General features: G+C 43.4%; 1 protein-coding gene across 7 annotated transcripts in view; it reads right to left on the bottom strand.

Moving 5' to 3' along the window:
• The window catches only part of ARFGEF3 (ARFGEF family member 3), a 188889-nt gene that overhangs the window by 18488 nt on the left and 156294 nt on the right, over positions 1–14107 (bottom strand). For all 7 annotated transcript variants that reach the window (XM_086707978.1, XM_086707973.1, XM_086707972.1 and 4 more), the window contains 7 exons: positions 12761–12864; positions 10995–11139; positions 5982–6110; positions 3906–4082; positions 1924–2038; positions 911–1013; positions 541–672 (listed from right to left, as the gene is read on the bottom strand). In XM_086707978.1, the coding sequence (XP_086564104.1) occupies positions 541–672; positions 911–1013; positions 1924–2038; positions 3906–4082; positions 5982–6110; positions 10995–11139; positions 12761–12864 (905 nt within the window). The remainder of the gene's footprint in view (positions 1–540; positions 673–910; positions 1014–1923; positions 2039–3905; positions 4083–5981; positions 6111–10994; positions 11140–12760; positions 12865–14107) is intronic.

The following is a 14107-nucleotide window of genomic DNA, read 5'->3' as shown; positions in this document are numbered from 1 at the left end:
CTCTCTGCTCCTCAGGAGCTCTACAACCAACTTTCGTGAGTTCTTTGACATCTGCCAGAAGAAAAAGTCATTGGTACATGGTGATCCCTGCATGAGTAAGTATATGTTAATTTCACTTCTCAGTTATAGTCAACTGAACTGTGAGTCTGCAAATTATGCAACTTGTAAGTGCCATCCTTAGGCACTCATATAGTCTGGCAGTAACATCAATATTTAAGCAAATACAGATAATCTAAGCAGTCCAAGCAAGGCAAGTGGTGTATGAAGTGGAAGCGGCCAGTCAGAAAAAGGACTCTATCTGATCTGGGCACTGGAGGACGCAACAAGCGAGAGACAGTAGAGACAATCCTAATGCTGTTGACTGGGTTAGTCATTCCTCTTAAAGGACGGTACGGACCAGGCGCAGAGGAACGACGTGTACGTCCCTAAGGGAGTGGAAAGCAGTCTGGTGATGTGAGAGCATCAGGAAGAGGCTTCTAGGATCACAAGCCCTAGTCCCAGCATCTAGCAGCCCCTGGGATCACAAGCCCCAGTCCTTACCTGCTGAGCCATGGCTCGAATGCGCCAGTACTCGGCCTCCGCACTGGGGGAGGAGGAGGGGGCCGCCACCCTCACCTGGCAGCCTTCCCCACTGAAGCTCTCCGTGCCGCTGTGGAAGCAGCCCAGCAGATCCTAGGGAGAAACACAGCAGACGTTCCCTGGGTGCGTCCAGGCCCCGTCCCGGAGCTGACACTGTCCCTGCGTCCGGGACGGAAGCACTGATCCGACAACTTCTCTCTCCCCCTCTGCAGGACTGCGGGTGAGACAGCCTGCTAAGGGGAGGAGGGCAGAATCCGGGTGCCCGACCTGACAGGGGGAGGGGGCAAAGGAAGGCTGGCCCCTGCTCGGGCTCCTCCTGCCCGCACTTTACCTTCACCGGCTTGAGCGTGGCGGAGAACGCGTCCTGCAGGGCACAGCACGCGAGCCTCCACATCTCCTCGGTGAACACGGGGCCCGCCGTGACGAGGACATACCTGCCCAGGGAAACAAGGAGATCCTGAATCTGTATGTTTGTCGTCACACGGTGTAAGTACTTACAGACGCGTGCACAGATTTATTCCATAGCTTCCATAGCAGGTCTCACTGCCTCTCATCACTCCTGGCTTCCGCCTGTGACGTTCCATCGTCCTAACACTGTTCCTAAAGCATTTGACTTTAGAAATGTCAACGGGTCCCCAGTGTAAATAGGGCAATGTTTAGGCTTGCATGCAAGACTGTATATATTCTGTGCTAGGTTTTCCATTCTAGCTCCATTTTCCGCCACTCCTCTACAAAGGACAACCAAACTCACCCCCCTCCGCCCCCGCCCCCGTCACTGGTAACTCTGATCTCTGTGCTCATGTTTGTGATGCTCTGCTTGTGAGTCCCCACCGATCAAAAGCTTACCGACCTCAGGGATCTGACCAAGTGTCATTAATACGAAAAGCCCTTGCTGACCACCCTGCTCCCCGGCCCTCCTGTCCCTTCTTGGCATGGAGGATAAGTCTTTACTATTATCATTTTTCATGGGTCTCTCTTTGTTATGTCCTTTAGAAAAGGCTATAAGCCTCTTGAGGGTAGGGATCTTGACTTCTTACCCAGCAGAATACCTCGTATAATGCCTAAGACGATAAATGTTTGCTGATTAAACACGAAATGAGGAATTATTAGCGTATATAGGTGTGTGTGTGTGTATGTATGTGTATATATATATACACACATACCTATATATGCTAATAATATATATATGTACACACACCTATATATGCTAATAATATATACACACACACACACACACACACACCCCTATATAGTCATTTTTACCTACAGAAAGCAATCTAATTTCCTTGGATTTTATAATAAAAACTCTTAATTTTGTGGAGCGCCAGGGAATCTTTTTCTCACCTAATACAGGAGCAGCCCACCCTGGAGATGGTCTCTGTGGGCTTGGCCACACACGCCACCAGTAACTCAAACAGGTCCTTCAGCATCGTGTTGATCATGCTCTCATACCTGATGTCTACAGGGAAAAGCAAGACCACGATTTCACTCAGTAAAGGAGGGGGTTGAAATGGCATCTGCAGCGAAAGGAGGAAGTCCTATAAACATCTGTGAGAAAAGTAATTTTCTTGGATTTTTTAAACTCAATTTTAGCTTGTATTATCCATTTCAAGATGAAATATATGTGGTTTGCTTTCATGTGTCGGTGTGCATTCAAAGTTAAGCGTATAATTCACCTACTTTACTAATTTATTACTATTAGGCGGAATACAGCATCTACAGCCTGAAGAGTGGCTAGCAAAAAATTTAAATTCTTAAAAAAACAAAAAAGAGAAAAATGAAACATATACATTCCTTATTGCTGATAGACTAAATTGAATTCAATGCTCTCAGCAAACAAGACCTCTCTTGTCTTACCACTTCTTGAACTTTTCAGTCTGGCACACTATCCCCAGACCAAAGGTGAGACTTCCCCAAGTCATTCTATTTGTCCAATTCAAGGGAATACATCTGTATTATTTTCCCTCAGAGTCCTTGTGATGCCACAGATTCCATTTTCAGTAGGATCATCAAAGGTTCTGGGCCGTGCAAAAACAATGATCTAGATGAGAACATCTACCCCTAGGGACAGTTATCGCTTACACGTGGAAAAATCCACTAGTTTTCTTTCGCGATTGACGTTCTTTTTTGTGGGGCAAATGGTCCTTCAACTTAGTGCAGCTACCCACTTCTTATCTTTGCTTTTAGACTCTCCCTTAGGGTGACTGTCTCAGCAGATTTTCTAATGTCTCTAACAAGGGAGTCTCTTACCTCACCTCTCCCTTTATAAAGAAAAGAGAAAGGCCTGTAGAATTATTATTTTTTAGTGCTTCTTTTGAGGTGGGGAGGGGCTGGGAGAGAAGGGGAGAGAGAATCCTGAGCAGGTTCCACACGGTCAGTGCAGAGCTGGATGCGGGGCTCGATCTCATGAACCTTGAGATCGTGACCTGAGCTGAGATCAAGAGTTGGACGCTTAACCGACTGAGCCACTTAGGCGCCCCGGCATACAGAATGAAAACCTCTAGAGTTAACGGCGATTCTTCTTCTGTTCTCAAACTTCCAACTCTTCCTATGAAGAACCATGAGCAAGAATGTAGATTTCACAAATGGTGCTCCCCTGGTACCACAGCTGACCTATTTCCCTTGCCTCTAGTTCCTGCTTCAATATATTATCTACCACATACTTTGAGATCTTTTTCAAAGTGCCACAGATATGAAGACACCTTACCCCCTACCCTCTTAAACAACTTCTTGCCTATAATTTAGGCCGGTTCTAAAATCTTATCTCCGCCGTTTAGCCTCCCCAGATGAAGCAGGAAGATATACACCCGTCACTTTTTTAATGTATTCATTATATATTTGAACTTGCCTCCCCTCTCCTCATGCATAGACATACTAGATGGAATTTTATTTTTAGTCACATATGTACTGCAAGTATCAATTTTCATTTTCATCATCTACTATGAGAAGGTTGGCCCTGACCACATAATTCTATTTTTGTCATTTCTGGACAAAAATCATACACTGGGGCGGGCGGGGGGGGGCACCTGGGTGGTTCAGTTGGTTAAGCAACTGCGACTCAGGTCATGATCTCGCGGTTCGTTGAGTTCGAGCCCCGCATGGGGCTCTGTGCTGATAGCTCAGAGCCTGGATGGAGCCTGCTTTGGATTCTGTGTCCCCCTCTCCCTTTGCCCCGCCCTTGCTTGCACTGTCTCTCTCTCTCTCTCTCTCAGTAAATGAATAAACATTAAAAAAAGTCATACCCTGGTATTTATAAGCACATTTAAATGGTGACGCTTGCCACGAAAAGAAATCCTCAGCATGGACTGCTGTGGCACCATAGATACCTGAGTGTATAAAGCTTTGAATGTGTTCCACCACCAGCTCACAGGACAGGCCAATGGCATGCTTGAAATTAGCAGAAGCCACATCCCAGTACGAATGGTCTTTATGGCTACGACGGAGCCAAAGGGACATCACAGGGAGGAGAAGGTGAACCACCGCATAGATCCCAAACCCGGGTCCTGGAAGAGAAAAGCCAGCATGAGAACTGGGATCGCAGAGCTCTCCTGTAGTGCAAGGGAAGCTCCTGCCATCGCTTGGCATCGTCCGTCTCTTTCCCGGGCATCCCCTACCCTCTGAGAAGCTGTAAGGAAAAAGAACTTACTACTGATTGGGGAATATATGGTCTTCGGTGGCATTTTTCTTCTTTGTTTCTGATGATTTTACTTATGGAAGTGACACATGAATAAATTCATAAAAAAAAATTCAAACACCGATAAAGCTATAAAGGATCACCTGATTGACTCCAGTCCCCAGATATGTGTGTATGTATCTGTAGGTTTATAAGAAAATACCCTCTAAAGTGTAAGTACATATGTCTACACGAAACACTGAGAAGCACATTAACATGTGTTAGAGACCATTCGTTGTTAGCAAATTTAGGTATTCCTCATTTTGACTGCCACATTCCATGGTCTGTATACACAGCAGTTATTTATCCGGTCCTTTACTGATGGACATTTAAGGTGTTCCTAATTTTTTGCTTTATAGACAATGCTATAATGAAAATCCTTGTGAAAGTGATGGATTTTTAAAGTCTGATTATAAAACTAAGGCATCCTATTTTTTCCCCTTTTTCTAATAAACAGAAAACACATGGGAATACAAAGAAGAAAAAAACCTCACCCACAGAGATAATCACATTTTGATGTTTGACTTCTGGTCTTTTTGAATGTACATGTATATTTATAAATGCATAACATTTCATAAATTTGAGATTGTACTCCGTAGTATATATATTTTAAATATTCACACTCATTTTAATGTCTGCAGAATATTTATATGCTCTTACTAGAATTCACTTAACCCATGTAGGGTGTTCATAATTTTTTTGCTGTTCAATATATTTCACCAAGCATCATTATCAAAATTAATAGCGAGACAAAATGTATATATGATTATCAAGTCTTCATCAGTTTATGATAAATATGAAACTCCTCTTACTACTAAGGAATTAACTAGTGGGTTCATTTGTGGTTCTGATTCTGTTTGTGAAAACCAAAATTTCTAGTTTCTTGGATCTTGGGAAAATTTGCATGTCTAAGTGTACATGCTAAATTTGATTAATTCAAAAGAAGAAATAAATGCCCTCAGGGCCATTCTTTTCCTATATTACTAAGGTACCAGGTGACCACTAAATGTCTTTTTCTAAATCTAATCACCTATGACCTTTATACATTTAAGATCTTGCTGTCTTGGGGCACCTGGGTGGCTCAGTTACTTGAACGCCCAACTCTTGGATTTTGGCTCAGGTCACGATCCCAGGGTTGTGGGATTGAGCCCTGCGTTGGCCTCCGCACTGTGCATGGAGTCTGCTTAAGATTCTCTTTCTCTGCCCCTTTCTTTCCCCTGCTCATGTGCTATCTCTAAAATAAAAATAAAAAGATCTTGCAGTCTTAATATTGCATCTATATGTATGTATATGTGTGTATATATGTATATGTATTTATATATATACATGATTTGTTTATGTCACTGGAGACCCAGTGAGTCCCACTGACAGCTCTGGGCCAAGAGCATGTAAGATCCGGTCAAAGAGGAAGACTGTAATCCTGGAAAAGAGCAAAGCCAATACCCTTGGCCTGATTATTGTGGGAATCCAACATCTCCAACTAACTGGATAGCACACATTATTTATAAAGGGACTGCTGGGAAGACATGGAAACAATAACAGGACATATCTTAAACATCACTGCATCATAGCCATTCAACAAGTATTTACTGAGCATCTATTTTGCATGGAGCTCTGCACCGAGTCCAGGGATATAGCTGTGAAACAAGCAGACCCACAGAAATACCCTCCTAAAAAAAAGTTACATGCATAAGAACTCCCCCCAAAAGACAGACGTAGAAATTCTTACCAGGTGTTTTGGTAACATCTCTCAACAGCTCAAAGAGTAAATCCAGGGTTGGTGGCTGATGCTGACGTGGACAGTTGGACACAGCTGCTGTTAGCTGCTCCAGCAGGATGATCCAGACTTCTATCAGCCCTGGAAACCAGAAAGCAGATCTCTGTGAAATCCATAATACAGAATCATCATAAGACCAAACTAAACATTGTTAGTTTAGCAATGTGCCGTGTGGATGTGAGGCATTGCCCGGTGGGGTAGCCCGCAGTGTCCACAAGCAAGGACAGATTATGATTTACATGTTCTAACAAAGTCAAAGGGCAGAAACCCGCCAAATTTCTTCTTATTCCACTATAGGAAGAAGGTGATATGGTAAATTCTACTATATTGAAACAACTGTCAGATTTCTGGGGAGCTGAGAGTACCAAAACACTAAAATATCCTTTTGTATCACCCAAGTATATCTTTAAAAAAATTTGTTTTTAATGTTTATTTTTGAGAGAGACAGAGAGAGCATGAGTGGGAGAGGGGCAGAGAGAGAGGGGGGAGACACAAGATCTGAAGCAAGCTCCAGGCTCTGAGCTGTCAGAACAGATCTTGACATGGGGCTCGAAATCATGGACCTGAGCCAAAGTCAGACACAGAACCGACTGAGCCACCCAGGTACCCCTAAGTATATCTTTTTTTAAAAAAATTATTTAATTACAGGGGCGCCTGGGTGGCTCAGTCGGTTAAGCGGCTGACATCGGCTCAGGTCATGATCTCGCGGTCCGTGGGTTCAAGCCCCTCATCGGGCTCTGTGCTGACAGCTCAGAACCTGGAGCCTGTTTCAGATTCTGTGTCTCCCTCTCTCTGACCCTCCCCTGTTCATGCTCTCTGTCTCAAAAATAAATAAACGTTAAAAAAAAATTAAAAAAAATTAATTACAAATATATAACAAAAATTTGCCGCCTTAACCCTATACATAATTATGCATACAATTCAGTGATATTAATTAAATGCATGGTTTTGTGCAACCGTCTCCACTGCCTATTTCCAAAACTTTTTCATCATCTCAGAAAACCTACACCCATTACACAGTAACTTTCCATTCTCCCCTCACTCTAGCCTCTGGTGTGGGCTTTATGGAAAAATGGTTTGGTACTTCTTCAAAAGGCTAAACAGAATGATCAGATGACCCAGAAATTTCTCTCCTGGGTCTACACCCTAAGGAATTGAGAGACTGTAGGCTGAAAAGTCTACTTTCTGTATGAATGTGCCTATTCTGGATATTTCATATAAGCGGAATCATACAGTATTTGTTTCTGTGTCTGGCTTATCTCACGTAGCATAATGTGTTCAGGGTCCGTCCACGTTGTCCTGTGTGTTGTGTCATGTTTTGTTTGTCTATCTGTCGAGAGACAAGGTGTGGTTTCCACCTTTGGCTATGGTGAATAAGGCTTCAGTGAGCACGGGAGTGTAAGCATCTGTTTCAGTCTCTCAATTTCTTAGGGTCTAGACCCAGGAGAGAAATTCCTGGATCACCTGGTCATTCTGTATAGCTTTTTGAAGAAGTACCGGACTGTTTTCCATAAAGGCCACACCATTTTATACTCCCGTGAAGGTTCCAATTTTTCCAGGTCCCTGCCAATGCTTAATTTATCTCTTGTTTTAACTGTAGCCATTCTAGTAGGTGTGAACTGGTACTTCACTGTGGTTTTGATTTAGATTTCCCTAACGACGAATGACGCTGAGCATCTTTTCATGCGCTGATCGGCCATTTGTTACATAGTTTGAGAAATTCATGTCCTTTGCCCATTTTTAACTTGTGTTGTCTTGTTGGGTTGTAGGAATTCTTTATAGAGTCTCGATATTAAAACCTTATCAGAAATAGGACTTACAAATATGTTCTATTCTTTCGACTGTCCTTTCACTTTCTGGATAATGTCCTTTGATGCACAAAAGTCTTTAATTTTGGTGAAGTCTGAGCCATCCATGTTTTTCTTTTGTTGCGTACGTGTGCTAGTCTATCTTCTTTGCTTTTCTATCATTCATCCCCTAGTGTCTCCTTTTTTTTTTTTTTTTTTTTTGCAATCTATACATCATTTTGAATTTACGTGTCCACATTGCACTTGGTGCTGCTCACACTCTCTCGTCCTGTGTCCACGCAAATCACTGCCTGTATCGCTCACAGGCAGGGAACGGTGCTCACGGCATCAACAGAATCATAAGCGCAGGCAGCACACTTCTCAGTACACAACTCTTCTCTCTCCTCTTCAGATTTCATTTTTATTTTTTTATTTTTAAAAAATGTTTATTTATTTGGAGAAAGAACATGTGCATGCACAAGAGAGTGGGGGAGGGGCAGAGAAAGAGGGAGACAGAGCGTCCCAAGCAGGCTCTGTGCTGTCAGCTTAGAGCCCAACGCAGGGCTCAGTCTCACAAACCCGGAGATCATGACCTGAGTTGAAATCAAAAGTCAGAGGCTTAAGGGACTGTGCCACCCAGGAGCCCCTGCAGTTTCATTTTTAGTTCATTTAGTGTTGCGCACTACTAGGCAAGGGAAAAAGCATGAGATTCTTTTTATTAGATGGAAATAATTTTAGTTTTGCCATTTACATAAGCACTACCTGAGCCAACACTCCAGTTCACCACTGCCTTTGGAAATACGTCAACCTGCAGATCGGATAACTGATACAGAGAAAGGACTCAGTTTCTCTAGCTTAATCCAAAAGGACCTAAAATAGAATACAAAAAAAGCCCACTCTACATTTTAATACTTCTAATTTTCCTGTGAAATATGACTGTATCAGACGATGGTAGCTTTTAAATATGCCCATTAAATTGGGGCATCTGGGTGACTCGGTCAGTTGAGAATCTGACTCTTGATTTTGGCTCAGGTCATGATCTCACAGTTTGTGGGATTGAGCCCTTTGTTGGGCTCCATGCTTAGCATGGAGCCTACTTGTGATTCTCTCTCTCCCTCTCTCTCTCTCTCTGCCCCTCCCCTGCTCATGCTTACACGCTCTCTCATAATAAATAAACTTTAAAAAATTCCCATTGAAAAAATTACTTCCAAAGTTTTGAATACACCCATTAATAGGAAGCAAAACCAAACCCATGGCCAATAAATAAAATCAGGTGACAAATACTTATGAACCTCAAAATGTAAGCAGGTGTGAACAAGCTAACTTGCAGGAAGTTTAGAGGACAGAATCACGTTATGCACCACTAGAAGGGGTATAACCAATAAAGTCCACATGGAAAACTCCATGGGACACTGGACCATACTTCTAACAAATGAATTGCAAAGGAGTGAAAAAGAGCTGAAGAGGAAAATCTAGAGATTGAAAGGGATTTAATAGACCTATCAGCCAAACATGTACTGTGGATCTTATGTGAATCCTGAAAATTAACTGACATAAGAAAATAGGAAATGGTAACACTGAATGGATATTTGATGTTAAAGAATTATTATTTTTGGGTGTGGTCATGGAATTAATGGTTATGTTTGTTATCTGTGAAGAACACATACTGAAACATTTTCAGATGAAATGCTATAATGATTTGATCTAAGACAGAGGAAGCGGAGGGAACAAAGGGAGGGTGTGTGTGTGTGTGTGTGTGTGTGTAAATATACAGTAGTTGAAGCTGGATGATGGGTACATGAAGGTTCATTATACCATTCTGTCTAGTTTTATCCATGTCTGAAATTTCCATAGGCACACACAAAAAAAGGAAATTATTGGCTCTTGGAAACCAAAGGAATAGCATCTAAGAATGCATTAATTTTTAAGACTAACTTAAAGCCTTTGCCTTTCTTTTCTCTGATCTAGCTATATTTCATATATAGTTGTAACTTTAAAGGCCTAATGAATTGATAACGTGGAAAACTTTAGAGAGGTGGTTGGTGGTAACTTATCCATACAAAGATGGGCTGCCTAGGAAAAACAATGGATTAATGGTTTGCACAAATGGAAAGGGGATTCCTGATAACGACCCTACACAAACCATGTACAACTGTTTTAAAGACTATATTATAGATAAACAACGTTAGTTTCTGTTTATAATGGTCTGGGCTGGAGCTTTAAGAGGCTAAGCACAAATTATTCTTAACTAATCATTAAATGAAACCTCTATCAGGCAACACCCAGCCTATTTCCAATATTTTCACTGTCCTCTCCATTATTCTTTCCTATGGTTCTTCCTTACACCTATTCTAAACTAGTGAGGTTTTAGTGTCTATAATCCCTATGGAAGACTGTCAATCCTCTCACTGCTCTCATACGTGGATTTATAATAGAAAAAGAAAACAAAAATTAAAAACAAATAAAAAAGCAAATGTAAAAAACCTCCCCCCGAAAGTCCTTCTGCAAGGGTTTGAAACAACCTGTGATGCATAATAGACTCCTTTAAGGACATAATTTCTATGTCTAGATCTAGAACAGGGCAGGGTCGACGGACTCAGAAGACAAGTGTGAGCATGAGTTAACCCATCTGAAAATGTCCCCAAGTTACTAGACTGAACTCCAATCCTCGGGAAATTACATGGGAACTAATTTGAAACACATTCTTTGAAATTATTCTTTTAATGAGCCTTCAGTTCCACCAGCCACAAAGAGATTCTCTCTTCAGTAGTGGCTTAATTTCCCCAGTCTCTAACCAAAGAGTCCTGCAGGAAGTAATTATATAATGATTGTGTTTCCTAGAAGGTATTAAAGACAATTACCAGCCAATTTAAGTACCAATGCAACCACATTCCAATTTACTAAATTATAGAGAATTCAGAGTTAGAAACTATATTTAGCGGAAGCTGCACTCTGTTCACACTGAGTTTCGATGGAAACTAAAAAGGATGGGTTTGGAGACAAGACATCAAATGATGTTTTTAAAGAGTCCATGGAAACTTTAGGTGGCCGTGTTCTATTAGAATTAAAAACAATAGCAACAGAAATGGATGATCATTCTTATGATCTGTAAGTTACTGAACTCATGACTTAAGCTTCTGGGAATATGAAAGTATTTCGGTCCAGTCAACTAACTTACCAGTGTCGTCATCAAAATCAGACAGGACTGACTCAATGCCATCCTCACTGCTCGCCGACTGCTCCTGAAGTCTTCGAGGCAAGCTAGCGAGTCGCCCGCTAAGGAATATTGGCTTCAACGGCATTTTGTAGATTTTGGCCAGTAACTAAAGAATGAAATATCAAATGCAATTATATATTGGAAAAAGCTGCACTCTGGGTGTTAATGAAGAATAAAATTATATACCAGCCATATTCATGTTAGGGAAAACCAGAAAAGCTCTCAACGTATGAAAGTTCTAAGGTTGGTTGGGATTTGGAGGCATCTATCCCATGGAGGAGGTGAGACAGCATTCAGTACAAACCAAAAGGTGGAGAAAAAGACTCTAGGGATACTTGTTCAGCATCTCAATTGCCTATGAATAGTATAGACTTTTGTAAACCTTCCCAGGGAACCACAAAACAGGTCAAGAGTTTTTGCCTATGGGGGGAGTATTCTATGGGGCTCACTGAGGAGAGAGTCTATAGGTAAACGGGATACTAGACTTTGATTTCCCCTTCCCTTCAGTCGACACCAAGGCACTGAGGCCAACAGTAAGTGGGGGAACGAAGGATTGTGTGGGCCAGGTGGGAGAGAGGAAGGTAGAGGAAGCAGAACTGACAGACTGCCCTGGGTTCCACATTCCCCTCTCACTGCTATGGAGCCTGTCGCCCAGGAATCAGCATTCCTGGGCCAAACTCCCCTGGAGCCTCATGAATTAGAATTGTGCCTGCTGGGCCTGTCCTGTTCCAGAAGCCAGGAAAACAGCTGTGAAGGGGAGAGAAAAAATTCCTGTCCTGGGGGTCTTACAATAACAATTTTAGACATAAAGGCTATAGGAACAATTAGGTGATATTAGAATGACCGGGGAATGTGGGAATGTTGGCAGGGAGTTGGTTCATAGCTCTGGTCTCTCTGAGGAGGTGATGTTCCTGATGAGATCAAGAGAAGGAGCATCCCACAGAGTTCCAGGGAGGGGAAATTCTAGGCAGAGGAGATGGCGATAGCCCTGAGCGGTAAGGCACCGTGTATCTGAGGGGCAAAAAATCTGTGTGGTTGGAGCCCAGAGCGAGAAGGAAGCATCTGAGGGTGAAAAGGTAGCTGCGGTTCTGTTGTGAGTGGGGCCTGGTGGAGGCAGCTGGGGGAAGAGGCGGGGGCTGGGTATCCTTTCTAAAGTCCTGGGGCTTCATGCTATACCTGCTATCACCATGGGAGAGGTTCCACAGTCCAGAAGAGGCCTGGGGACAGAACCCGCAAACACAGGACTACAACTACTGAGACAGGGTATCACTGAAGCCTGGGGGGGGGGGGCAGGGGGAGAAAGGGCTTCAGGAGGGACCATCCTCTGGTCCGGCGGTGTTGGACGCAGATATTGGCAGTGACTGGATTTCGCACAATGAAGGTCGCTGTTGACTTGGATGAGCGCTGTTGCATGGGATTTCTTCACTAGATCTTGGCCGACTGCATCCCGCTTTTGTTTCTGTTTCTCTCCACTGGCCGCACCCCCACGATCCATGTTCTGGTCCTATCGTGAGGACTTCCCGTGACCTCATGACTCCCTTCCTTACAGCCTGACGCAAACATAGAGATTAGGATGGTTCCTGCGTCTGAGCGTAAATGAGAAGTTTCAGAGACTGCAGTTCAGTTGTGCGTTCTAGTATATTTCCGTTACTTTCTTCCTTTCCTTCCTGGAAGGGGTGGGGACAAAAACTTATACTAGAGCTGCGTGCAAGCACCGCCCCCGGTACCTGAGAGCAGCGCCGGAGGTAATCCAGGGCAGGCAGGCACAGGTCTGGGGATGTGGCTCCCGGTCCTGGGACACAGTCTCCTATTTCTTTACAGTCCACTTCCCCTGGCGGACAGAGATCGACAAAATTACTCTCGCCTTCCTCCTTCAACAGGAGACCTGTTGAGTCACACGGCCTTCGCTCAATAAACGTCTACTGAAATAACCAGAAAAAGTTACCCCAAGCTCTGCAACCCCGGAGACAGTCCTTTCTCCCCTCTGCACGTGTGCATCTTAAACACGGTTGGGATCACAGCATGCATCTAATTTCGTTGGGAATATTCCATTTTGTGAGTCTCCTTTTCAGTAAGCAATGGACACTTTTTCTGGGTTCTACCACAGTACCCACGGTGGCTGGACGCTGTTGTTTTGTACCTGGACACCCTGTAACTCACTTCACTGTGCCCCTGCTGCTGTCGGTATGACTCTGAAGCTTGATGATTAAGGAGAATCCTGGCGACAAGCCACATGTTGGGCTGGAATGAAGCGCCAGGCCTCTCTCTGTTTGGAAAAGAACCCATCGGCTACCAGTGCTCAGCACTAAATAGTGATGATAAATAAAGGCTCTGGGATGATCTAAACATCTGGGGCTTGGGGACTGAGACGACTGAATTGAGTTGAAATGGTTTTTCTTGGGGCGCCTGGGTGGCGCAGTCGGTTAAGCGTCCGACTTCAGCCAGGTCACGATCTCGCGGTCCGTGAGTTCGAGCCCCGCGTCAGGCTCTGGGCTGATGGCTCGGAGCCTGGAGCCTGTTTCCGATGCTGTGTCTCCCTCTCTCTCTGCCCCTCCCCCGTTCATGCTCTGTTTCTCTCTCTGTCCCAAAAATAAATAAAAAACGTTGAAGAAAAAAAAAAAAATTAAAAAAAAAAAAAGAAATGGTTTTTCTTTCTTTTTATTTTTTTGGTGGTATATATCTAGAGATTTCGCAGATCTGTAGAGGGCATCTAGATTTTCTATAGGTAAATACTAGTCGTGGGGCGCCTGGGTGGCTCAGTCGGTTAAGCGGCCGACTTCGGCTCAGGTCATGATTTCACGGTCCGTGAGTTTGAGCCCCGCGTCAGGCTCTGTGCTGACAGCTCAGAGCCTGGAGCCTGTTTCAGATTCTGTGTCTCCCTCTCTCTCTGACCCTCCCCTGTTCATGCTCTGTCTCTCTCTGTCTCAAAAATAAATAAACGTTAAAAAAAATTAAAAAAAAAATACTAGTCGATTATCATTCTTCTCATGCAATGAATCTATTCACATAGTTTTAGTAACTTTGTTCCACTGACACCATAATTGTTTCCCATTGTCTACAAGGGTAGCAACTAG

The sequence above is a fragment of the Puma concolor genome, chromosome B2, assembly GCF_028749965.1.
Source record: "Puma concolor isolate L17-30 chromosome B2, mPumCon1.1.hap2, whole genome shotgun sequence".
In the NCBI taxonomy this organism is placed as follows: domain Eukaryota; kingdom Metazoa; phylum Chordata; class Mammalia; order Carnivora; family Felidae; genus Puma; species Puma concolor.
This window is presented reverse-complemented; position numbering and strand designations above follow the sequence as displayed.